Raw genomic sequence first — 25,257 nt, forward strand, 5'->3', positions numbered from 1 at the left:
TCAGCTTCTGATGATTGGTGTTCTTGGGGAAGAACGTGTGGCTTTAATAATCTAAAAGAGCAAGTTGTTTAGTAAATTTTTTTTTGTCTTTTTCTTCCTTTTTTTTTTGCTATTTCTTGGGCCGCTCCCGTGGCATATGGAGGTTCCCAGGCTAGGGGTCCAATCGGAGCTGTAGCCACCGGCCTACGCCAGAGCCACAGCAACATGGGATCCGAGCCATGTCTGCAACGTACACCACAGCTCACGGCAACGCCGGATCGTCAACCCACTGAGCAAGGGCAGGGACCGAACCTTCAACCTCATGGTTCCTAGTCGGATTCGTTAACCACTGCGCCACGAAGGGAACTCCCCTGTTTAGTAAATTTTGAAAAGACTTCTTACTTTAAAAAATTCCCGGAGTTCCCGTCTTGGCGCAGTGGTTAACGAATCCGACTAGGAACCACGAGATTTTGTGTTTGGTCCCTGGCCTTGCTCAGTGGGTTAAGGATCCGGAGTTGCCATGAGCTGTGGTGTAGGTTGCAGACGCAGCTCGGATCCCATGTTGCTGTGGCTCTGGCTAGGCTGGTGGCTACAGCTCCAATTAGACCCCTAGCCTGGGAACCTCCATCTGCTGCAGGAGCAGCCCAAGAAATGGGAAAAAGACCAAAAAAAAAAAAAAAAATTCCCTTGCCATCTTTTTGTGTCTCTAGTGACTGGCACTCAGTAAATTGTTGTTGAATAAAGGAAGTTCGTTAATACCCATCTGGAGTTTTCTCTGGAATCAACCCAATAGATGAACTTAGAGAAAGCAGGAATGATGCCTTATTAGTCGACTCATGATGTTTCTCCTTCACTTAGGAGACTGTCTGGCACTGAGTGGGTCCTTATTTAATAAGTACTTTTTGAATGATTAAGTCAGAAAGTTAAGGTTTTCGTTAGGGGAGAATTGTTTGACCTCAGTGCAGCTGTGCTGGTGATAGCCCTTCCTAAGAGGAAGAAGAAATAAATGTAGCTTCCCCACAAATAAACATGAATAAATGTGGGTATGAGGAAAGTGATTGCTTTGATGCTTTCCAGGCATTTTACACTTTTGGACAAGGAGAAGTAATATATTAAAAGTTGGTGCTTTATTTCTCTTGATTTTTATTTGTATTTTATTCTGTTCAAAATTTAGTTACTGCTATGATTTCTTAATAACATGAGAAGTATAACTTCAGACTGTCAATAGGAAAGAAAAAGAAAAACCTCTATGTCACACATAATTTTATAAAACTTAAATTTTACAAACTTTAGAATACAGTATTTTCTAATCCAATTCCTGTTGTTAGTGGTCATAGGCAAAACAAAAATGATGATTTGGTTTGAGCATGTCTTCATGATTTTCTTTATAGATGATTTCCCTTCTTTAATATGGTTGCTTAAGAGATTAAATTTCCTAAGTACACCTATTTTTCTTTGATACACATCTGTAGACATAAAAGATTTAGCTGGGTGGCAGGAGGAAAGGAGGTTTTCATAGGTAAATCCACAAAGGGGATTACATGTATAATTGAAAGTTATCATATATGTGAAGTCAAGTAAAGATTACTGGAATGGAAGTTAACAGATTCATGTTATACACACAATTTTTCTCACTAGTCAGCTGTGTGGCTTTGAGCAAGTCAGTTAATCTCATTCACCTGGTTCTCAGTGTTCTCATCTGTAACTTGAGGGTATGGAATAAAATGATCTCTGATGTCCTAGTTCTAAAGTCCACAATTAATTCTGAAGTGCCAAACAAGGAAAACAGACCGACTTTCTGTTCCTTATCACCAGCCTTGTTCCACATAAGACCTTCTATTTATGTAAATAATGGAATTGTATAGCCTATATTCCTAGGTAGACTAGACTTGTCAGATTGTAGTATATGTTCGTAACTAGTTTTATGTGCATAAATATAAAAGGCTTGGTTACTTTTAAAAGAGAAATTATTACCACAAAAGGCACAACCTGTACAAATGAAAGAGACCCAGATAATGCTCAGGATACCCTGGGTTGGAGTTTCTCCTTCTTAATGCTAACCTGGAAATAGAATTATGTGTGTGTTAGTAGGGTTGGTGGGGATTGGGGAGGGTGGTGGTGGCTAGCAAACTGTGCGTGTGGGTAGTGTTTTTTAAAAACAAAGTATTAAAGAGTTCTCCAGCCTGAGCACTTTGCATAGCTAGATGGATTTGATTTTGCTATAAATCCTGAAGAACCGATATGAACCTTGTACTTGGATTCAGAATATATAGGTTCCTGTTCCTTGCTATCTGGGTATCACTTAGCAGTTTTGTAAATTTCTCTCTGTATATGTTTTCCACTGAAAAAAGAGGGGACTAGAAATCTCAGAGTGTTTAATTTTAAAAATTTTTATTAAATGAGGCCATATTTGTGAAAGTGCTTTAAAAACAAAAAAATGACAACAAAAGAGAAGCTACTAGTGAACAGTCAGCTGTACATGTATATTTGTTCATAAAAATCTTGATTATACATATCTATGGGGTGAATGGAGACACTGGAAACCCCTAAATAATTCACAAGCCTATTTTAGGTACAGATTAACTCTCAGTTATCCACAGGCATGGGCTACCATGAGTAATTTAGAACCATAAATATTTGTTAGGCATCTCCTATGTGCCAAGCAGTTTTTTAGGCTTGTTTAGAATTTTTAAAAGTACAAAAGAAAGGTGCCAATCTCAAGGACCGTAATTCTGTCTAGAATGTATTTTGTCCTCAAGCCTGATGAGATCTTACAAATCTTAAAGACTCAGTTTGAGAAACTTCCCTAACCCATTCATGTAAACTGAGTGCTCATACCTCTTCCTATGCCACTGGCACTAAAAACTTGTTTAGATTTCTCACATCTGATTGGAGTGCCTTGGAGGTGCTTGACCCAGCTTGGTAAATTTTGAGTGAATGACTGATAGTCAAATTGGCTAGGTAAGTATCAGGAAGGCCAACTAATATGACAAGGCAATATATAATAGCAGCGAGTGCCAGCAAGTATTTCACGTCCTGAGGGAGTTCAAATGAGGTTTAGATGTAGCCAGGAAAGATGAAACAGTGAAACTTACGGGTGGAGAATTAAAAAATAATGATAGTAGTAATAAAAAGTGTCTTTCTTTGAACTGAATTATATCATTTTATAACAGGCAAATTCTTCTAGTCATTTGAAGCTTTTATAAAAATTAGTATATGTATGCTGAAGAAATTGACCAAGTGAATTTCCTGTGGATAGCTAATTGCAGATAGTGTAATAGGGATTTTCTTCCTTTTTGCTATTTCTTCTCTGGAAGTTCTGTCATTGATAGTGAAATGACCAACAGTTAGGAATCAACAAGTGGAGAGAAGGTTGTCAGCTACTGAATGTTTGAGGGTTGATTCTAGAGAAACAGTGTATTTTGCTGTTAGACTATCCTCTATTGGTTTGTAATATTTATTTTCCCCTCGTGTCAAAAGTTTAGTAATCAAAATATTTTTAAGGGCTCAAGTAGAACTTTTGTTTTTACAGGGGCTGTTCTTTTAAAAGTTGAATTTACTGAGAATCAAACCTTGGGCTATCTTTGACCTTAGCTGAAGGAAGGAGAAAAAAATTCATTGTGTGGCAAATAGACATACTGGTCTGGATCTAAAAAAAATAAACATTAACATGATTCCTGTTTCTATTGAAGTTATTCTTGTTGTGCCAATATTATAATAATAGACTTTCTCTGCCCTTATTTTTCCAAAGGTCACTTCCATTGTACAAGCCTTCCAAATTATTAAATTTCCCAAATAACTGTAATCCAGGAAGTCTTTTATCAGTAGCACTGAAAAGATAAATGCCAGTTCATAAGGAGTTCTCTGTGAACTTCTCTCTCATTTGTATATTAGCATTTGGCTATTAATGGGATTTGTCTCTTAGAAATTTGCTTTGCTTCTTATAGGCCTGATAAAAAACTAGTTCCCTGGTGGATCAGAGGGTTAAGGATCTGCTGGTGTTACTGCTGTGATGAAGGTCACTGCTGTGATATTGGTTCAGTCCCTGGCCTGAGAACTTCTGCATGCTGTGGGTGCAGCCAAAAACAAACAACAAAAACTAGAAACTCTTGAAAAAATAGTTAAATATTATTCTGACACATGCATATACCAGTGATAGTGATGGGGTCAAGGGGCCAATTATTGAGTTCTTTCTGGTGTAGACCCATAATAGCATATGGCATACTAATAAATTACTTTGGGAGTGGTAAATTACATGATTGTTGAGTTGTTTTTTTTTTTTTTTCCTCAGTTTTGTTTTCAGGGGAGAAAATAGACATTCCTTGAGTATACATTGTAATGGAGGTTAAAAAAAACCCTCTCAGAATTGTGTGTGGTGAGTAGGAGAGATATGAAAGTTTCCTTCCAAAAATCCAAAGAATAGACATTATGCACAAGATTAAGTGAATATTATAAAATCTTTGAATCTGGAATGAGTAGAGTAGTAGTAGAAGTAAGGATGGGAAAGTAGGGTGGTAGATTAAGGCATTAGAATTTTGATAGATTTGTGTGAAATTGCTGTTCCTGGAGATTTGGGGATGAATGAGCTACATTTAGGAAAGGGCAGACATTTTTCCGTTGCTCTTGTTTTTGAGGAACCATCTAGTAGCAGATACAACTGAGAGAGTCCCTTTACGGTGTTTTCTTGAGGGCTGAGAGTTTGAAAGACACTGGAATGGGAACGACAGAGCAGGTACTGAGGATATGTGTTGAGACTGTGCTATGGACGTAGTTGAGGACTGGAGGGTTGGTTTGGGAGGGGTAGGGGGAACTTTTGAAGGAGAGATTCAGAGGCCATGTTGGGCACCTGTGAAAGAGGCAGAGCATGTGAGAGGGAATAAGGCACAAAGAACACACCTGACATTTTTTGAGGACTTATTGTGTGCTAGACACTGCCCTAAAGGCTTTTCATATCTTAAGTTGTTTAATTCTAACAAGAGGTCTGAGGAGTTCCCGTTGTGGCTCAGTGAGTTAAGAACCCACCTAGTATCCATGAGGATGCAGGTTTGATCCTTGGCCTTTCTCAGTGGGTTAAGGATCTGGCGTCAGCAAGCTGTGGCATCGGTCATGGATGCAGCTCAGATCTGGTGTTGCCATGGCTGTGCTGTAGGCTGCAGCTGCAGCTCTGATTCGACCTGGGAACTTCTATATGCCATAGGTGGGGCCTTAAAAAAAAGAGAGAGATCCAAAATGTGGATATTTCCCCCATTTTGCGCATAAAGGAACAAAGGCACAAAATAGTTAAATTACTCATGACTGCATTAGTAAATCAGGGATTTGAACCTAGATCTGTCTGAATCCAGAGCCTCTTTTCTCTCTCCAGGTGAAGATGAAAAGGAGTTGAAACAATAAGTGTGGGCTTCCACATGAGTGGATTGCCTGGGTTTCCGCCGTCCTGCCAGGACTAAGTGTGGTATAGTGCAAGTGTCTGGTCTTGGGAGTCAGGCTGGACTCATCAAAATCCCAGTTCTACCACTTTTTACCTGTGTAATTTTGAATAGATTATCTAACCTTTGTGAGATTTAATGTCTTCATCAAACAAACCTCTTGGAATTTGAAAGTTTAAATGAAGTAGTGTCTAAAACTTTAACACATACTACTTCCTTTCCCTTCTTTTCTTCATTTTAGACCCATCTTATTATTTCTGGGTTGTAACGTTTACTGATAACTTAAGTCTCTTTAGGATGGAGTTTGGTCAATTCTCTTTTTTCTAAGAAGGTTATATTTTGTTTCCTTCACTTGGAAGGATGCATGTTAACTAAGAACAATCTGCCAAGACAGTCTTTGATCTTTCCTGCCCACCTAATCAAGAATTGTGTGAAATTCTAAGGGTTTCTGTCCCTTCTCATTCTCCCTGTCTGGATTCCTTGGGACTGACATCATAGACGTGGAGGAGTCCCTGACCTTTGAAAATTCTTGACAGTCTTGCATGTTGTGGTTTTCCAGTGGGTTTTGGGAGGAGTTGGAGAGTACTCAGACACAGCTGTAATGCATCAGTGGGACCAGGAGAGGGTATAGTGTGAGAATGTGGACGCTTTGGGGGATGTCGTAGATGAGAAAATGTAGGGGCAGTAGTTTCTCATGCATTTTAACATAGCTGCATTATCTATTAGCGGTATTTAGCTTTGAGTCACTTTTCTCTTACTACATAGTTGGGCACTCAAATCATGCAGACTGATTTTAATATTGGTCTGAGCTAAACTACATTTAGAAAGAGAAATCTGTTACAAATAAGATCATATAATAATCTTAAGCAAATGTATTCGAGACGACTACTGCTTTACAACACTGTAAACTCTGAGATGACTTGCCTATTTACTACACTGATTCTCTGACTATCAGCAGTACTGGTGTGTGTGTGTGTGTGTGTGTGTGTGTGTGTCTAATAGGATACTGTACAAATATAATTCAGTTCATCTGAACAGAAAATGAGTGCCTACCAGGTGCTTGGATGCTAGGAGTACAGGATGAACAAGATAAGATTCCAGCCTCAAATGGCTAATGGTTAGTGAAGAGACAAGCACGTAAATAAAGACAAATACTGTGTAGTGTACTAAATGATATGACAGATGGAGTAAAGGTGAAGCAGAAAATGGACAGCTTAACTTGGGAAGCCAGAGAAGATTTTGCACATGAGGTAGTTCTTAAATTAGTCTTAAAAAAGAAATAGGAATTTACCTGCTAGACCAGGACCCATTCCAGGAAAAGGGAACAACATGCACAAAGGAACTGAAATTTGAAGTGAGCCTCTTTTCTCTCTCCAGGTGAAGATGAAAAGGAGTTGAAACAATAAGTGTGGGCTTCCACATGAGTGGATTGCCTGGGTTTCCGCCGTCCTGCCAGGACTAAGTGTGGTATAGTGCAAGTGTCTGGTCTTGGGAGTCAGGCTGGACTCATCAAAATCCCGGTTCTACCACTTTTTACCTGTGTAATTTTGAATAGATTATCTAACCTTTATGAGATTTAATGTCTTCATCAAACAAACCTCTTGGAATTTGAAAGTTTAAATGAAGTAGTGTCTAAAACTTTAACACATACTACTTCCTTTCCCTTCTTTTCTTCGTTTTAGACCCATCTTATTATTTCTGGGTTGTAGTGTACTTGGGAAACTCCCAGTGCCAGGAGGAGAATGTTGGGAGGTATGAAGGCCAAAAGGTTAGGTAGAGCTAGATGACGAAGGGTCTTGTTTGTCATGTATAGGAATTTGAATATTAAGGATCCATTGAAGAATTTAGAGCAGTGGGATATAATATTATTATCTTTGTATTTAGATTTTTTGGGGGGGGAGGGCTGCACCTGCGGCATATGGAGGTTCCCAGGCTAGGGGTTGAATCAGAGCTGTAGCTGCCGGCCTACACTGCAGCCACAGCAACTCAGAATCTGAGCCAAGTCTGCAACCTACACCACAGGTCTCCGCGACGTCGGATGCTCTGCCCACTGAGTGAGGCCAGGGAGCAAACCTGCATCCTCATGGATGCTAGTCATATATATTTGTTTCTGCTGAGCCATGACAGGAACTCCTCTTTGTATTTAGATTGGTCAGCCTCTACAAGTAACCACTGTGAAAAATAGCTGGAGAGAGGAAGAGGGAGAAATTAGGAAGCCGTTTCCTAGGGTCCAGGTTATGAACACCTGAGAGAGGATAAAAAAGATGTAGCCTGTGGAAGGTGTTGGATGGATTTGGGAATTTTTAAAGGTAAAATTAGTAAATGTTAGTAAAGGACTATTTGTGAATGAGGATAAGGCAAGAGAGAAGTCCCAGGTGGCTCTAGGCTTATGACTTAAGTGATGGGTAGGGTTGGGGGGTGGGGTGATGGTACAACTTGCTAGCATAGGCAATACTGGAAGAAGAATAGCTTGAAAGGGTGGGAGGACAGAGATGCAGAATGGGCTCATATTTTTATGCGCTGTATTTGAACTGCCTGTGGGATTCCTGGGTAAGTTGGAAGCAGTTAGGAGCTGCAGATGCATTTGGAGTCAGCAGCATTTGGGTGCTCAGGGGCATGAATGAAATTCCTCATGGGGACCATATAAACTGAGACAACGGAAGGCCTGAGGTTAGAACTGTGGCTGAACTAACCTTTGGTGCAGGCCCAGAAAAAGGAGTCCACAAGGTGACCAGGACACAGAGCCAGAGAGGCAGGAAGAGTGGTCAGATGTTTCAAATACTACAGAAAGATACATTAGATCAACAGTAAGGAGGATGGTGATCTTATCTATAAGTTGGTGCTATTGTCTTTCAGTAGAAGCCCGTTTTAGTAGGTCGAGGACTGAACATAAGGTGAGAAAGTAGCATCAGTGAATGCAGTCTATTTTAAAGAGTTTTGCAGGGCAGAAGAGAATAGTAGCCAGCAGGTAGGGCAGGGGAGGAAACTTGAAGGAACTTCTTTTGCTTTGTTTCATAATTTTTTCTGTGAAGTCGGAGGCAAGGTCATCTACAGGAGTAAGAGCAATGATAAAGATTTGGTAGGAGGCTCAAGGAGAATGATGAAAGTGTGGGATAGTAGCTGAGAAAACGGGTACCAAAGTCAAGCAAAAGACAGGAGTGTTTCATTGAAAGGAATGAGATAGAGTACTGTATATCTATAGTCGTATTGCTCTGCAGTATCTGTGATCTTGTCTTGCTCAGTAGCGCCATTTAGTAGCAAAGAAGTTGAATGTGGGATCCATCCAGGTAGGGCAGATCAAATGAGTGGCTAAGGGAACTTGGTTTTTATAGGGAAAAAAAGTGATCACATGCTGCATATCTCTTCAGGTAGGCAAAAAGGGACAAAGTGGAACTTGTCCTTTTTCTCTGTCTTCTCTGCTTTTATCCTAGTCCAGCTCACCTTTATCTCTTTTGCAGTGGTTTTCTTTCTTTCTTTCTTTCTTTCTTTTTTTTTTTTTTTTGGTCTTTTTGCCATTTCTTGGGCTGCTCCCATTCCTTGGGCATATGGGAAGTTCCCAGGCTAGGGGTCTAATCGGAGCTGTAGCCACCAGCCTATGCCAGAGCCACAGCAGCACGGGATCTGAGCCGAGTCTGCGACCTACACCACAGCTCACGGCAACTCCGGATCCTTAACCCACTGAGCAAGGGCAGGGATCGAACCCACAACTTCATGGTTCCTAGTCGGATTCGTTAACCACTGCGCCACGACTGGAACTCCCTGCAGTGGTTTTCTAAACAGTTCTCCCTAAATCTGCTTGTGCTCCCTACAAACCATTCTTCTCACTGCACCCAGAGTGAACTTTTAATGATTTAAATATGATCGTGTCCTATCCTTGCCTGTAACCCTTCAGTGGCTTCTCATTACTTTTAGGATAAAATTTCAGTCTTCAGTAGGGTCCACTAGGCCCTCTCTTCATCCTCATTTTGCACCATTTTCACCTCTGTTTTGCTCCCTGCCACAGAACATTGATATATGTTTCCTCTACTTAGAGCATTCTGCCTTTCCCTGGTTGTCTCAGTTCCTACTCATTCTTTGGTTCTTAGATGTAATATCACTCCCTTGGGAAAGTTTTTCCTGACTCTCTATAGGATATAACACCCCCCCCCATGTTTTTCTTTATTTTTTATTTTTAAATTTTTTTTGTCTTTTTGCCATTTCTAGGGCGGCTTCTACGGCATATGGAGATTGCCAGGCTAGGGGTCCAATTGGAGCTGTAGCCGCCGGCCTACAGCAGAGCCACAGCAACTAGGGATCCGAGCCGTGTCTGCAACCCACACCACAGCTCATGGCAACACTGGATCCTTAACCCACTGAGCAAGGCGGGGATCGAACCCGCAGCCTCATGGTTCCTAGTTGGATTCGTTAACCTCTGCGCCACGACGGGAACTCCTATTTTTCTTTATTATAATTGTGAAACTTTGTGTTTTTTCCTCCATATCGGAAACTTTGTGAGGATAGAGATTGTGTCTAATTCATGGTTGTGTTCCTAATCCTGACCATAGTGCCTAACAGATATAAGCGCTCCATCAATTTTTGTTGAATTAATGATTAAGGTGGTTAAGGAATTGGATATCTTAGTCTGAGATGAGGATGTCCTGAGAGAGCAGGTTTAGTAGTAAAAAGGAAAAAGCTCGAGGGAGATGAGGTCGTAGCCAGAGTAAGATGTTGGGAGCTAGAGATTTAGAGGTGGAATGGCTTTGGGGGATTGCAGGACTGAGGTGTCAGAGTGGAGATGGAGGTCTTTGTGTTTGATGAGATTATGAAACTCTAATGCAGAAATGTTGGACAGATTGTGCAGGTGGGAATTGAAATTGCTCACGAAGGTGGTAGGATTTGAAGTGAGGGAAAATATAAGGCAAAGGTCTAAGTCTTTAATAAATATGATAGAGAGGCACAGCCCTTTCCTATAGTGAAGGAATTCAATGGATAAGAATCGGTGCAGTTTTGGGAAGAGTAATGACTTAGTCCCTAGGGAAGCAGCAGTACATGGTACAATAGAAAGAGCATGTGTTCAGAATAGCTGGGTTAAGACTTTGGATGACCCGTCTGCCTTTTCAAGGCTTATTCCTTTCTTTATCTGTAAACTGGGAATAAAAGCCTGCTGCAGGGGTTTTGTCATTAATGAATAAGAGAGTGTTTTTGAAAGTGCTTAATTAGTATTAATTTGTTAGTTTTTATTCTTGATTGCTGTTATTACTTCAAGAGGGCATGGAAGTGGAAGTAGGGTTGAGAGGCAAAGAAAGAAGTGGATTTTGAACAAGATACATGACTTTCATGTATTCTACTTGTTGATTAATATGTAGGGTCAGCATAAATACGAGTAAATACATGTAAAAGCAAGTACCAATGATATAAGGAAGAATTTTGTTTAAAAAAAAAAAAAAGCCACTGGCTGCCTTCTGATAACATTGCAGTGTTGTCCTGCAATAAATTTTTTTTTTATGTAAAGAAATGCTTTATCTAATCGTTTTCCATGAAAATTCCATCATTCCTGGGAGTAGATTTTATTGTCCTGGAGAAGAGATCAAGGACCATTATGTGAATGTTATGGGGGGGGGGGGCGGCTGGTGATTTAGTTTAGAAGAGCATTTTTTTTTTTTCATCTGTTTACCTTTAAGTCTTTTTTTTTTAATTAGAGTATATTTAATTTATAGTGTTTGTGTGTGGAAAAGCATTTTTGAACAATTAGAGCTGTCCAACAATAAAATGGACATTGTAGCAAAGAAATGAGTCTCCATCAGAGCTTGTATTCATGTGGAGACTGGATGATTTATCTGTCAGAGATGTGATAGAAGGATTCTTGCATGGGGGCAGATATAGGATTAAATAATCGCAAAGTCCCTCCACTTGGAAGACTGGAGAATTTGTCTAAATACCATTCAGTCAACATATATTTGAGTGCCTCTTTTCTTTCATTTGAAAGCTTGAAATCTAGTGTTTTCTTTTTTCCTTCCTGTTTGCTGAGAGCCAAGGACTGTGAGTCTTAGTCATTGCTATGGATATTCAGATTTGGAATTTAAGAAGCTCAAGCCAGGGGTTCGAAGTGAGGTAACAGGAGCTGCTGCCCTCACCTGTTGGGTGGGGTTAGGATGGAGTCCATGGCCTGCACCTGCAGATATCAAATATAAGACTGTGCTGCCAAGAAGTTTGGTTTAGTGCTTTGAATTTCTGAGCAAGTCATTCTAGATAATGTTGGACCTTGAAATTATTTTTTAAAAATATTTTTTGAAAAGAGTGATCTACTATGTTGGTCTGTGAAGTCTGTGATGCCATGATGTTGATGGTTTTCATTGGCTTCTCACTCAAAAGCCTCTGTCTGGGGAAAGAAAAAAGCCTCTGTCTGGCTGGGAGATTGCCTGTATGCCTGTAGCTTACTCAACTCTTCTCTCTTCTGCTGAGCCCTTTTTTTGTTGGATGTTATTTGTGTGCTTATTATATATTTCCCACATCCTATCAGAAAGTTATTAAAGTGGCTGTATGAGGCTCCTTTGCCTTTTTTTTTTTTTTTTTTTTTTTAAGTGAGAAGGTTGGAATTCATTTTGCAGCTGTGCTCTTAGTTTTGGATTATTCGTGTGTTTAAGTTACTTGGGCTGCTACCATCCCCTGTGACTTAAGATGATGTCTAAACTGGGCTTGAAGAAGGAACCCTGTATTAGAGGAGGGAGAAACCATTCATCGCTGAATTTTGAAGGGATTTAATTCTTTTGGGGGGGAATTTAATTTTTAAGTATTTTATCTAAGGAACTAATTTATTTAATAATATTTTGAATTTGAGGTATCTTGGGCCAAAAATTCTTTATGTATCGGTAGTCTTTTCTGAAATTGTGATATTGAAATGGAAGTAAATTGGACATTGCTAATATGCAGACCAAAAGAAAATGTTAGGATCATAGTTTAAGAAGCCATAGTGAACTGAAGAAGTTCATTTTTTTAAACCTGAGAAGGATCTTAGAAATCTTTGGATCCAAGTCTAGGATGTACAAGAGGCAACTGAGATCCTGTAAGTAATTTGACCATAGTCCCCCAGCTAATTTATACAGGTGTAGGTAAACATCACATGATATGAAGGTGGTGGAAGTAATGACAGTATGATTGATGTCTCTTTAGAAAAGAGAATTTCTAAAACTGTAAGAGATGGGGATTGGGACTGGGACTGACCATTAGAAATAGAGGGGTGATGTGAAATAGGAAGTATTCTCAATTTTCTGATCTGCTGAGTTAAGCCTTAAATTGATTGGTTTGGTGGTGGCTCATGTGGAGGTTCAGTTAGTCATTTAATCATTTATTCATCAGGCATTTATTGACTGTCTACAATATTGTAGATGCTCTGCTGGATCTTGGGGCTACAAATATGAATAAAACATGTCCCTGTGCTCCTGGACCTCTTGTACTCCTGGAACAGTACAAGAAAGAATACTTTCTTTTGCCATCTCCCTCTCTCAAAACAATTCTATGTGAAGTTGTTAGTGACCTACTGGTTTTATAACCCACAAGTCACTGCAGTTTATTTGCCTTACTATTTCTAAGGAATGTAGAAAATCAGGATCTGATCGCACCACTAAACAAGCTATGTGTTGAGGTCAGGGTAAGTGTGATAGAGAAGTACCAGAGTGTCACCCTTAGAATTTAAGTTGTTTAGGAGATGTTTCTAAAGAGACAGTCACCTAAGGCAGCCTGTTAGCTTTGAGAACTCTGCCTTTGGCATTCCCTGAAAGCGGGGGATTGTGGGTGTGGTGGGGCAGGTATGTGCCTGGTGACTTTATGAATAAGTCCTCGTCTGCAGAGAACTGGAAATGTGTCTGAAGTGGCAGATTTCGGTGAGAAGTTGTTCTTCACTTGGTTATTGCTTCCTCAGCTGAGACTGCTAACTTCAGAGGAATGTGGGTTGGTGCCAGGCTGACAGGTCAGGGATGTAGCTCCTGCCAAAGTCAAGTCTGAAAGAGGCGATCTTTTTCAGGTTAACCTTTTTGGCAGTCATTTGTCCTGAGTGGAAAAAGGCATGTTTCCTGGGTTCATGAAGTTAATGGACAAAGACTAACCTTTGTTATGAACCTTTGGGATCTCTACTCTGCTTTGCATAATCGTAGATTGTTTTGAGTAGCTTTGTTCTTCCTATTTCCTCAGCTAGCATCAGAATACTAGCCAACTCTATAGTTACTCAGTGTATAGTATTCATTCATTCATTCACTCAACAAATGTTTACTGAGAGCAAATATTTACCTAGGGCTGTGTGCCAAGCACTGTGCCAAGTGCCAAGGGATCCATGCTGGGGATATATCAGTGAACAGGACACACAAGCTCTTTACTTTCAAGAAACTTGCATTTGGAAGAGGAGGCTAGATAGCAACTTATTAAAATAATTTCAGGATATATCAAGTGCCAGGAAGGAAATAAACAATGTTAGAGGATAATGCAGGTTGGGAATTATTCAGGGTGGTCGTCTGCTGGTTCTTTCCATTAGTTTGGATAAGCAAACTGATGGGTAAAAATGTAATACTCTAAACGGGTAGAGAAAAAGCATTACTCAGAGTGGTATTATGGTTTTGTGGCTAACGTATTAAGAAATTAATATAGGTAAATGGGTGAACTATGGTAACTAGACTTGTGGTGATCACTGTAGTGCATATCGACGCTGGACAATAATGTTAGACACCTGAAACTTATATCATAAAAGGGGAAAATGTTAATGAGGAATTAGCAAACAAAATGTTACACTTTATAATAAATTCAACTGCAATGAATGAGCTAGGGTAGTTCCTGATTTGGTTAGGAAGCTTCCAAAGTTAGGCTATGATCATCCTGTTCCAGTGTAATTTGGGCCTTATGTGTTTATTTCCTCCACAGGTGGAGGCCTGAATTTTGATCTGTGTCCTCCCTACATTAGCTGCCTGAAAGTACTTAATGATCACATGACCCTGGACATGGATGCTGTCCTATCGGATTTTGTCCGTTCCACAGGAGCAGAGCCAGGGTTGGCCCGAGATCTCCTGGAAGGTAAGAGTCTTTGGGGGAGAATAGGAAGAGAGAAAGTAAAATGTGATATTTATTTTTAGGATGACTTGGAACATTTAAGATGATCAGAAAGATGCTTTGTGTATGGTAGGCCTTACATTTAAGTTATTTCTAATAATGCACTTTGTGTATGACCTATCATAATTTTAAAATGCAAAATTTCCTTTTCACCTTGAATTTCTGGCAGCTTTCTCCACTGTCAATTTATGCTAAGGTAATGCAGTTCAGATTTTTTTTTTTTTTTTGCCATTTCTAGGGCCGCTCCCAAGGCATGTCGAGGTTCCCAGGCTAGGGGTCAAATCGGAGCTGTAACTGCCAAGCCTATGCCAGAGCCACAGCAACGTGGGATCCGAACCGAGTCTGCAACCCACACCACAGCTCATGGCAACACCGGATCCTTAATCCACTGAAGAAGGCCAGGGATTGAACCCGCAACCTCATGGTTCCTAGTGGGATTCGTTAATCACTGAGCCACGGCAGGAACTCCATGCAGTTCAGATTTATAGTAGTCCACTAAAAGCATAAGTTTAGATCTATGAGGCTTTTTCTGTATATATGGGTTTTCATATTTTGGATCATCCATGGGGTTTTTTTTTTTTTTTTCTTTACTTCCCTAACTTATATTGGTCATTCTATGTAGAGTGAATCAATTCAAGGTTTTCATTTTGCCACCTTTGTTTACTCATGTCTGTATATACACATAAGTGTCAATGTTCCAGATGTTTTTTTTTTTTTTGCTTTTTAGGGCCGCACCTGCCTAGGGGTCAAATTGGAGCTACAGCTGCTGGCTTACACCACAGCATCAGCAATGCAGGATCTGAGCCGAGTCTGCAACTGACACCACAGCTCATGGCAACACCAGATCCTTAACCCACTGAGCAAGGCCAGGGATTAAACCCATAACCTCATGGTTCCTAGTTGGATTTGTTTCCGCTGCGCCACGACAGAACTCCGAATGTTCTAGATTTTCATGTCCTTTAGGCTTGGCATCATGTCAGTAGGATTCTTTGCATAGAGTCATGGTTGAGAGATGCTTTTTGGGTTTTTTTTTAAATTTTTTATTTTTTTTCATTTAAAAAAATTTTATTGCCGTGTGGTTGATTTACAATGTTGTTTTAATTTCTGCTGTACAGCATAGTGATTCAGTTATATATATACATATATCCATTCTTTTTCAGATTCTTTTCCTCTGTAGGTTATCACAGCATGTTGAGTAGAGTTCCCTGTGCTATATAGCAGGTCCTTGTTGATCATCCAGTCCACATACAGTAGTGTGCCTATGCCAGTCCCAAACCCCCAATCCATCCCTTCTCCCCACCTGTCCCCTTTGATAAGTATGTTTTCGAAGTAGCAGATGCTCTTGGTGAAAATATATCATGACCCAAATAGGTAAGCCTGTAGGGGAAGGGGCAAGTTCTTAGCATACATAGATAATCATTTAGATTGCCAGCCCATGGAGTTCCTGTCGTGCATGGCTCAGCGGTTTACGAACCCGTCTAGTATCCGTGAGGGCTCGGGTTCAATCCCTGGCCTCGCTCAGTGGGTTAAGGATCTGGCATTGCCATGAGCTATGGTGTAGGTTGGGTCCTGCATTGCTATGGTGTGGCGTAGGATAGCAGCTGCAGCTCCAATTCAACCCCTAGCCTGGGAACTTCCATATGCTGCAGGTGTGGCCCTAAAAAGACAAAAAAGAAAAAGAAAAAAAAAAAGATTGGATTTGAGAGATATGTCAGGAGTGTAAACAACCCTGAGAATTGACTAGATATGAGGGAAGAAGAGAAATGGGGGTCTGAGGAGTGGTGAAGAGCTGAGACGATGGTAGTTTCTGGCCTGGCAGAGTTGTGATGCCATTACTGATTTAGGGAGTATGGAAGAAGGAGAAAATCAAGCTTTGGATGGAAGGTGATGGACATTCAGTTTTGGACATGTCAACTGTTAGGAGGACCTATTTTAAGGAGTTTAGCAGACAATTGGAAATACCGATCCAGTGTTCAAGACAGATGCCATTCATTCATTAGTTCAGGACAAAAGTCCTCCATTCTCAGCAAATACTTACTCAGTACCTACTGTGTACCAGGTTCTAGATGCTTGAACAAAACAAAACAGTGCCCTTACATTCTAGCATGAGAGATAGTAAACAATAAACCTGATAATGAAGTAAATCATAAAGTACTACATAATAGGGTGTTAGGTGCTATGGAAAATGTTAAGGGAATAATGAGTAGGTAGGGGAGTCCTTATTAAGAATGTGACATTTGAGCACCTGAAGCAGATGAGTTGTTTGTTGTAGGCAGTGGGAATAGTTGGTGGAAGGGCTGTACGTGGGAGCAGTCTTAGCATGTTTCTAGGAACAGCAAAGAGTATGACTGCTGCAGAGTGAGCAGAGGGAGTCCAAACAAATGGTGACTGTCATGATTCAGGAATAAATTCCTCTGGTATGGATGATTGATACAGCTTAACTGGAGAATTGTAACAAGAAGCATGACAGCAGTGGCATTAAATATATACGTAATGCTTTCTATATACCAAGCACTGTTTTAAGTGCTTTCAATTCATTTAATATTCATAATGACCCTATGTGGTATCATCTCCAGTTTCCTAGCCAGGGAAATTGAAGCACAAATGAAAGGTTAGAAAAGTAGGCCAGGTCATAGAAAAAGCCTTGAATGTCAGACAGAGGAGCCTAAGCTTTATTCTATAGGCAGTATAAGCCACTAAAAAATTTCATTACAGAACTGAAATGATCAGGATTGTGCTTTAGAAAGATTAATCTCAGGGGATCCTTTAGAATGGATTGGAGGTGGGATACTTGGTGATACAGGAATTGAGTTAAAGTGGTGACAAATGGAATAGAACAGAAAGAAGTGTGAACAATTATGCAGTATGTTATTTATTGGCTAATTTAACTGGAGAAAGCAACTGAAAAATCCCTTGTGACAAATCTATCATTTGGGTCTTTTCTTCAGCAGAGCATTGATTCTTAAATTTGAGGGTAATTAGCATTTCCCTTTGATAACCTAAATGGCAGCTATCAGCTCTTTCTTTAGAAAAATACACATACCTCTAACTTTGTATACAATTTCGGGTGGTTTAGAACACTAGAGTACAACTAGGCTAAGAATTCTCCGATCTCAGGATCAGGAGACCCAGGCTTAAGTGCAGCTGAGGACTTGATGCGAACTAGCTGTGACTTTGGGCAAATAACTCTACTTCTGTAGACTTAATTTCCTTTATCTGTAAAATGAGGTTATTAGGTCTCCAAGGGCCTTTTCACTTAAAAGGGACAGAATTTTTATGCCCATGGGGCTTACTTAGGAAATAGCCAATAAGTAAACAAAGAAATTGTGGTGTTCCAGATTGAAGTGTTATGAAGGAACACTTTAAGTAGGGGAGGGAAAGGAGGATGACTGAAGTGCGCATGAGTACATGCTTGCTGGTTTTGATGGGATGCTTAGAGTGATGGTTCCGTATCTTCCCCCAGTTTTCCCATACTCTGAGCACCCAATTCACTTTTTGCTTTGTCTCCTGACAGGAAAGAATTGGGATGTGAGCGCCGCCCTCAGTGATTTTGAACAGCTACGTCAGGTCCATGCTGGGAACCTAGCCCCACCCTTTGGTGAAGGGAGTGGTGGCTCCAGGACCCCTGACAAAGGGCTTTCTGATAGAGAGTCTGCTCGTCCTCCCCGCCCCACCCTACAGCGGCAGGATGACATCGTTCAAGGTACTGGGGTACTGAGGGCTGTTTCTCTGGAGAGGAAAGGAGGGAGGGAGTTGAGTGATTCTTTGGAGGTGATTCCTTTCCTCTCCCGCCTTCCCAGCCAAACTGATCAGAGATGACCTCAGTCTGTCCAGGTGTTGGAAGCCCTCACTGTCTGCATTCTGAACGCTATCCTGTATAGTGGCCTTCTTCAGATGCTGTGAAAGAGATAGAGGAAGGAGGATAGCAAGCTAACTGTTGAGATAAGGTACACATCAAGAGAGAATCCAAAGGATCACTCCATCTACCCCTTCAGAGGGCACTTTAATATTTATTTATCAGTATCTATCAAAATTTTTAAAATGCATATAGACTCTGTCTCTGCAATTTTGTTTCATGTGTTATCTACACGTGTGTGTATATCTATCCTTTTAAATACATATATACATACATTCATAAACAGACACGTACATATATGTAGTATAAAGCTTGAAAGTTAAAGCTTAAAAACAACTTTTAATGTCCAGTAGTAGAGGAGTTGGTTAAATAAATTGTAATCATTCATATGGGGGAATACTTTGCAGCCCTTAGAATTAAGTAGAACTTGATACTCTGTTTTGGAAAAACCACTAAAATCTATTGAGAAAGGTAAGATGCAATGCAGTTTATATAGTATGTTCCTGTTTATGCTTTAAAAAATTATTATAAAAGCTATATGTGCTTCTATGTGCATAAAAAATTCTAGAAGAATATAAAGGCTTATCTCTGGGGAAGGAAGTTTGAATGAGAGGGAAATGTCTTTGTAATACTTTAAACTTTTTGATAGTATTTTGATTTTTTTATCATGGGCATGTGGTATGTTTAAAATACTTTTAAAAAGAGTTTCAAAAACAATGTAACTATAAAATAACTTTAGACAAACTCTTTGCATACTTTGTGCATCATCTCTGGCAAATATTGGATTAAGACATGCTACCCAATATGATTTTTAGCTCTTTTGGTAGTCTTTATGTAACTCATGCCATGCAAATGAATTGTAATACTGTACTGAGCAAATTATGATCAAAGTGGAATATCTGCTGCAGAATTTTTGTTTTGTTTTATTTTTTAGGGCCACATCTGCAGCATATGGACATTCATAGGCTAGGGGTTGAATTGGGGCTACACCTGCCAGGCTACACCACAGCCACAGCAGTGCCAGATCCGAGCCATATCTGTGACCTACACTACAGCTTATGGCAACACCGGACCCTTAACTCACTGATTGGGGCCAGGGATCGAACCCACATCCTCATGGATACTAGTTGGGTTCATGACTGCTGAGCCTCAACAGGAACTCCGTGCTACACAATTTTAAGTGCTGTGTATTCAAAACAAACGAAATAATTTGGAACACCATCTATGTTAGTCTTCCTTTGTAGTATGTTAAGTAAGAATTGACTGTACCTATAACTTTTTGATAAATAGGAGTATCAGGAAAAGTTGTGGTAAATAATGTAAATAAATGTTATTGATGATAAGTAAGAAGGTTCCTGAAATGTGTAAGATTTGTCATTAATTTTCTATAATGGAATTGCTTTAGACCCTGATAATTATCAGAGAAATTATTTGACTCAGTCTAGACAAATGAAATCCCATTTCCCTTATTCCTTCTTCCCTCCACCAAACCATGACCAGATTGCCAAATGAATGGGTAATCATTCCTGTTTTGTTGGGAAATGGAAGTGGAGGAAAACAATGTCATGGAGAGAAGTTCAGGCAAATTCCAGAGAGGCTAGAAAGAAGAATATATATTTGGTGCTGATGTGAGTGCCTGTGAAAATACCACTCTCTGTTTTTCTCCAGTTGTATTTGGCTTGAGAAAGAGTCATGAAATTTGGTAGCCAGTTAGAACTCACAGCTTTTCCCTGGCTAGAAACCTTGTCAGGAGGTAACCATCACCACATGAGTGGAAAGTTCTCTGAGTGGGTTGTGTATGTTCTAAGGTGACTCCATTTCTCATTGCAGAAAAGCGCCTGTCTAGGGGCATCTCCCACGCCAGCTCCAGCATTGTTTCCCTGGCCCGGTCCCATGTCTCCTCCAATGGTGGGGGTGGGGGGAGCAGTGAGCACCCCCTGGAAATGCCCATCTGTGCCTTCCAGCTTCCAGATCTCACTGTGTACAATGAAGACTTTCGCAGCTTCATAGAGAGAGACCTCATTGAGCAGTCCATGCTGGTTGCCTTGGAACAGGCAGGTCAGTGAGTGCTTTCTTGCCCATGTTCTTCTCCCTGGTCTCTGTTCTCCATCGCTGGGCAGCCGTGTGGAGGGGCTGGGCTCGACCGGAGGCTTCCAGTCTAAGCATGTGATCTGATTGCAGTCGAACTCATCCGTGAGTCAGATAGACACGTACCAAGCTAGGCACGTCTTCAAGTTGAAGGACGCAAATAAGACACTTTCTGGAAATTTCCTGTTTGATGGAAGAGAAACCAAACATACATGTGAAAGGCCTAGGAATCAATACATGAGAAAAAAATACAATTGAATTGTAATTGGCTCTGGGCCACCCTTATGAACAGAAAGAACCGATGCTATAGATGATGCACAGTGGTGATTAATCTAAGTCATATTTATGTATATGAATCTTTCCCAAAAGATTTTATTTACTTTTACAATTATGTTTGTCTTAAATTATTGTGAAAGTTAGTAAGTATGATGGAGTGAGGCAGCTGGGATTTCTGGGAAGGCTAGTTAGATATTTAAAGATTCCCATGGAAGAACTCGGGGGTGGGAGGTTGGGGTGCGGAAAGGAAGCTTTTGTATTTCATTTTGTACCCTTTTATATTAACCGTATGCATCTATTTATAATGCTTTAAGTATTTAGCAGTTTATCTGGCTGGTATGATTATAGGCCAGTTTTTCTTTCTATGGACTTTTCAGTAATTCAGAAAAACTTTAAGCATCATTCATAAAATATTTTCCCTATATAAATAATAGGTTAACAATTGTGGGATGACTGTAGAATTGAGACTCACTTTCTAGGGTGTTTTAAGTACTTTGTCTCATTGCTTATGTCTTTAAAGTTATATAACATACATGCTGACATGTCATATATGCGGATACATGACAGTTTGAATGTATGCTTTGTTTTTGTTTTTGTTTTGTTTTGTTTTTGTCTTTTTAGGGCCACACCCGAGACATGTGGAAGTTCCCAGACTGGGGGTCGAATTGGAGCTGTAGCTGCTGGCCTAGACCCACAACCACAGCAATGCAGAATCTGAGCTGTGTTTGCCATGTTACATCACAGCTCACGGCAACGCCAGATCCCTGACCCACTGAGCGAGGCCAGAGAAAAGATCGAACCTGCATCCTCATGGATACTAGTCAGATTCATATCTGCTGAGCCATGACAGGAACTCTTGGGTTGTTATTCTTTTACTCATGATGGATTTGTGCTGATCTTTGTTGCTACAATATTTGCTGATCTCCTGACCAAGTGAAGGAATCAGAAACAGACCAAGGAGCCAACACAGATTTCAACCTATGAACTTGGCCTCATCATTCAACCCAGGTGTTCAATCTTAGCGTTATTGACACCTAAGACCAGATCATTCTTTATTGTGTTCAGCGGCCTGCCTGGCCTCCACCCACCAGATGCCAGTAGCATCCCCCCACCAGTGACAACCTAACGTATTTCCAGACATTGCCAAATGTCCCTTTGTGGACAAAATTGTCCCCACTTAAGAACCACTGTCTAACCAACTGTGCTCACCATATTCTGATGAAGCAGATATAAGTGAAGAGGGTACACAGAGTAATAGAGTGATGGTTTTATTCTGGGTAGGCTTCCTAGAGGAAGCAAACTTGGAATCTGTTTAAAAAATAGGGATGGAGTTCCCGTCGTGATGGAGTGGTTGACGAATCCGACTAGGAACCATGAGGTTGCGGGTTCGGTCCCTGGCCTTGCTCAGTGGGTTAACGATCTGGCGTTGCCGTGAGCTGTGGTGTAGGTTGCAGACGCGGCTCGGATCCCGCGTTGCTGTGGCTCTGGCGTAGGCTGGCGGCTGCAGCTCTGATTCGACCCCTAGCCTGGGAATCTCCATATGCCGCGGGAGCAGCCCAAGAAATAGCAAAAAGACCCCAATAAATAAATAAATAAATAAAAAATAGGGACGTGGGAAAAGCTCTATGGATAATCCACTCCTCTCCTTTTCCTCCTGTTTCTGTAGGGCGTTTGAACTGGTGGGTGAGTGTAGACCCCACCTGTCAGAGGCTCCTTCCTTTGGCAACTACTGGAGATGGAAATTGCCTCCTGCACGCAGCCTCTCTTGGTGAGTCTTGAAAGTGGCCCTTCATCCCTCGTAGGAGGGAAGCAGTAGTTAAATCTCATGTGCAGGACTTGATCCAACCAACCTTCATCTTAGGCAGAAGTGATAGTTCAGAGCAAGATGCGTGCATATGGGTATATGTACACGCACAGGAGATGGGAAAGAGCCCTGCTCTGGTTTTTCAGTCTTGTTTAGAAATCACCTGGAAAACACAGGATTTGGCACAGGTCCCATTCTGAGAATTGACCCTCCCAGAAGTGATGAGCAGCAGTACACAAGTAGCATACATTTGGATGTATATGTATATAATTCTACCTAGTATTTATTCTTGTGATATATAAAAAAGCTGTAATTTTGTCAGTTCCTTTTTGAGACTTACTTATTTTTTTAATGTATGTTTAATCTGGAATGATGTATTTTTCTTCTTTTTTTTCTTCCAGTTTTATTGAGCTATATTGACTTTCAACACTATATAAGTTGAAGGTGTACAGCAAAATGATTTGACTTGCATATATTATGAGATGATTACAGTAAATTTAGTGAACATCCATCCATCATCTCATATAGATACAAAATTAGAAAAACAGAAAAAAATTGTTTTCCTTGTGGTAAGAACTCAGGATTTACTCTCTTAACTTTCATATATAATGTGCAGCAGTGTTAATTATATTTTTCATGTTGTACATTACATCTCTGGTACTCAATTATCTTATAACTGGAGCTTTGAGCCTTTTAACTACCTTCATGGAGTTCCCCTGCTCCCACTCCCCGTCTCTGGTAACCACAAATCTCATCTCTTTTTCTATGAGTTTGTTGTTGAAGTATAAATGACCTACGACACTATGTTTTAGTTCCTGGTACACACCATGGTGATTCAGTATTTTTCTGAATTTCAAAATGGTCACCGTGAAAAGTCCAGTTACCCTCTGTCACTCTACAAAGAAATTACATAATTATGGACTTGTTTACTTTAAGTTGTTACGCCTATTTACAATTCAGTATATTATTTGCCTTGGATTAAGAAAAGCCCCCCCCTCTCCAACCATCCTTCAAGGTTTTTTTTTGTTTTTTTTTTTTTTGCTTTTTAGGGCTGTACCCATGGCATATGGAAGTTCCCAGGCTAGGGGTCGAATCGGAGCTGCAGTTGCTGACCTACACCACAGCCACAGCAATGTGGGATCCAAGCCACGTCTGTGGCCTATACCACGGCTCACAGCAATGCTGGGTCCTTAACCCACTGAGCAAGGCCAGGGATTGAACCCATGTCCTCATGGACACTAGTTGGGTTTGTTACCGCTGAGCCACAATTGAACTCCCCATCCTTCAACTTTTGATGCTGATTGCTATGTGCCAGACCCATCTTATTTGCTGTGACTCTGTATTTTAGTTCGTTAGACTTGGCATCAGGAGTAAGGGCTTCCTGTCAGGAGTTTGTGGGATGTGTGTGTATATATATCCCTCACTTTCAAGCTCTCAAAGTTTCTGAACCTCCAGAGCAGGAACATCTTTTCTTGCTTGATTACCTTTCCCCCAAGTCACAGTAGGGGTTTCTTTGAACTTGAGCTTCAGCCTGATTTCTTTCATGCCAGGGTCTGTGTGTCATAATTAATAAGTAGAGTTGAGTCAAGGTAAGGTGTCTTACCATTATGTTTTCTTGCCACAGGGATGTGGGGTTTCCATGATAGGGACTTGATGCTGAGGAAAGCTTTGTATGCACTGATGGAGAAGGGAGCTGAGAAGGAAGCATTAAAACGACGCTGGAGGTGGCAGCAAACTCAGCAGAATAAAGAGGTGAGGGGGCTTGGGTAGGAGCATCTTGTTTCCCCAAAGTCACCTCAGGGAAATGCCCAGTGCCTGCTAGTAGGAAACATCTTCTCAGGTACTTAGGTCAGTATTATTCCTCTTGTAATCCTGGAAATTGTTGAAAATACAGATAACACCATGGGGGACATGCTTTCTGATGCAGTTATGAGAACTGGTGTGGGGAAGCTGAGATGTGTGGAGGAGCTACCTAACATCGTGCTTCTCCACCAGGAAGCCTTTAGTGGCAATCTTTTGCAAAATGAAACAAGACAAGCTCATGGGATTTTTGTATTGTTTTGGTTTTTGTGCTTGTAATTAGACTAGACCAATTTTTAAAGACTTATTAGGATTGCAATAGAAATCCTATAGAAATGTAAATGTGTAAAACAGGTTTTGGCCATATATACCATTTTTTTTCCATATGTTCAGTTTGTTAAAAAATTTTGAGAGCATGAGTTTAAATGGGGGTTTAGCAAATGTTGAGGCTGCTTTTGTAAAAGAAAGTGACAATGGACTGTTTTTACTTTCTATCCCTATAACAGGGCCTGGGCAAAATATGGCCTATGGGTCAAATCCCACCAACCCCCTTTTTTTTTTAATGGCTGCACCCAAGGCAAATGGAAGTTCCCGGGCCAGGGATTAAATCCCAGCCACAGCTGCGAACTGAGCTGCAGCTGTGACAACGCCAGATCTTTAACTCACTGTGCCGGCCTGGGGATCAAACACACACCTCTGCAGCAACCCAAGCTGCAGCAGTCAGATTCTTAACATTGCACCACAGTGGGAACTTTGCAACCAAATATTTTTTGTAAAAAAAAAAAAAATGTATTGGAATAGCCTCTCCTTCCCCCGTTCATTTATATGTGTATATTTATGTAAGTGCTTTCCTCCTACTGCTACAGCAGCAGAATAGAGAAGTTGTATGTGGCCTGCAAAGCCTAAAAGAGTTACTGTCTAGCCTTTTATAGAATAAAGTTTGCTGATTCCTTTCC

At 40.6% G+C, this 25,257-nt stretch overlaps 1 protein-coding gene across 2 annotated transcripts in view; it reads left to right on the plus strand.

Annotated features, from left to right (window-relative positions):
* The window catches only part of OTUD7B (OTU deubiquitinase 7B), a 54,369-nt gene that overhangs the window by 17,611 nt on the left and 11,501 nt on the right, over nucleotides 1-25,257 (plus strand). Inside the window, exons 2-6 of one of the 2 annotated variants that reach the window (XM_047784777.1) lie at nucleotides 14,292-14,441; nucleotides 17,992-18,180; nucleotides 20,164-20,391; nucleotides 22,364-22,465; nucleotides 24,126-24,253. In XM_047784777.1, coding sequence (XP_047640733.1) covers nucleotides 14,357-14,441; nucleotides 17,992-18,180; nucleotides 20,164-20,391; nucleotides 22,364-22,465; nucleotides 24,126-24,253 — 732 coding nt within the window. In that variant the 5' untranslated portion in view covers nucleotides 14,292-14,356. Of the gene's footprint in view, nucleotides 1-14,291; nucleotides 14,442-17,991; nucleotides 18,181-20,163; nucleotides 20,392-22,363; nucleotides 22,466-24,125; nucleotides 24,254-25,257 lie in introns of those variants that run through there. The other variant, XM_047784778.1, reaches the window with a different exon arrangement.

This window comes from Phacochoerus africanus, chromosome 6 (assembly GCF_016906955.1).
Source record: "Phacochoerus africanus isolate WHEZ1 chromosome 6, ROS_Pafr_v1, whole genome shotgun sequence".
Taxonomy (NCBI): domain Eukaryota; kingdom Metazoa; phylum Chordata; class Mammalia; order Artiodactyla; family Suidae; genus Phacochoerus; species Phacochoerus africanus.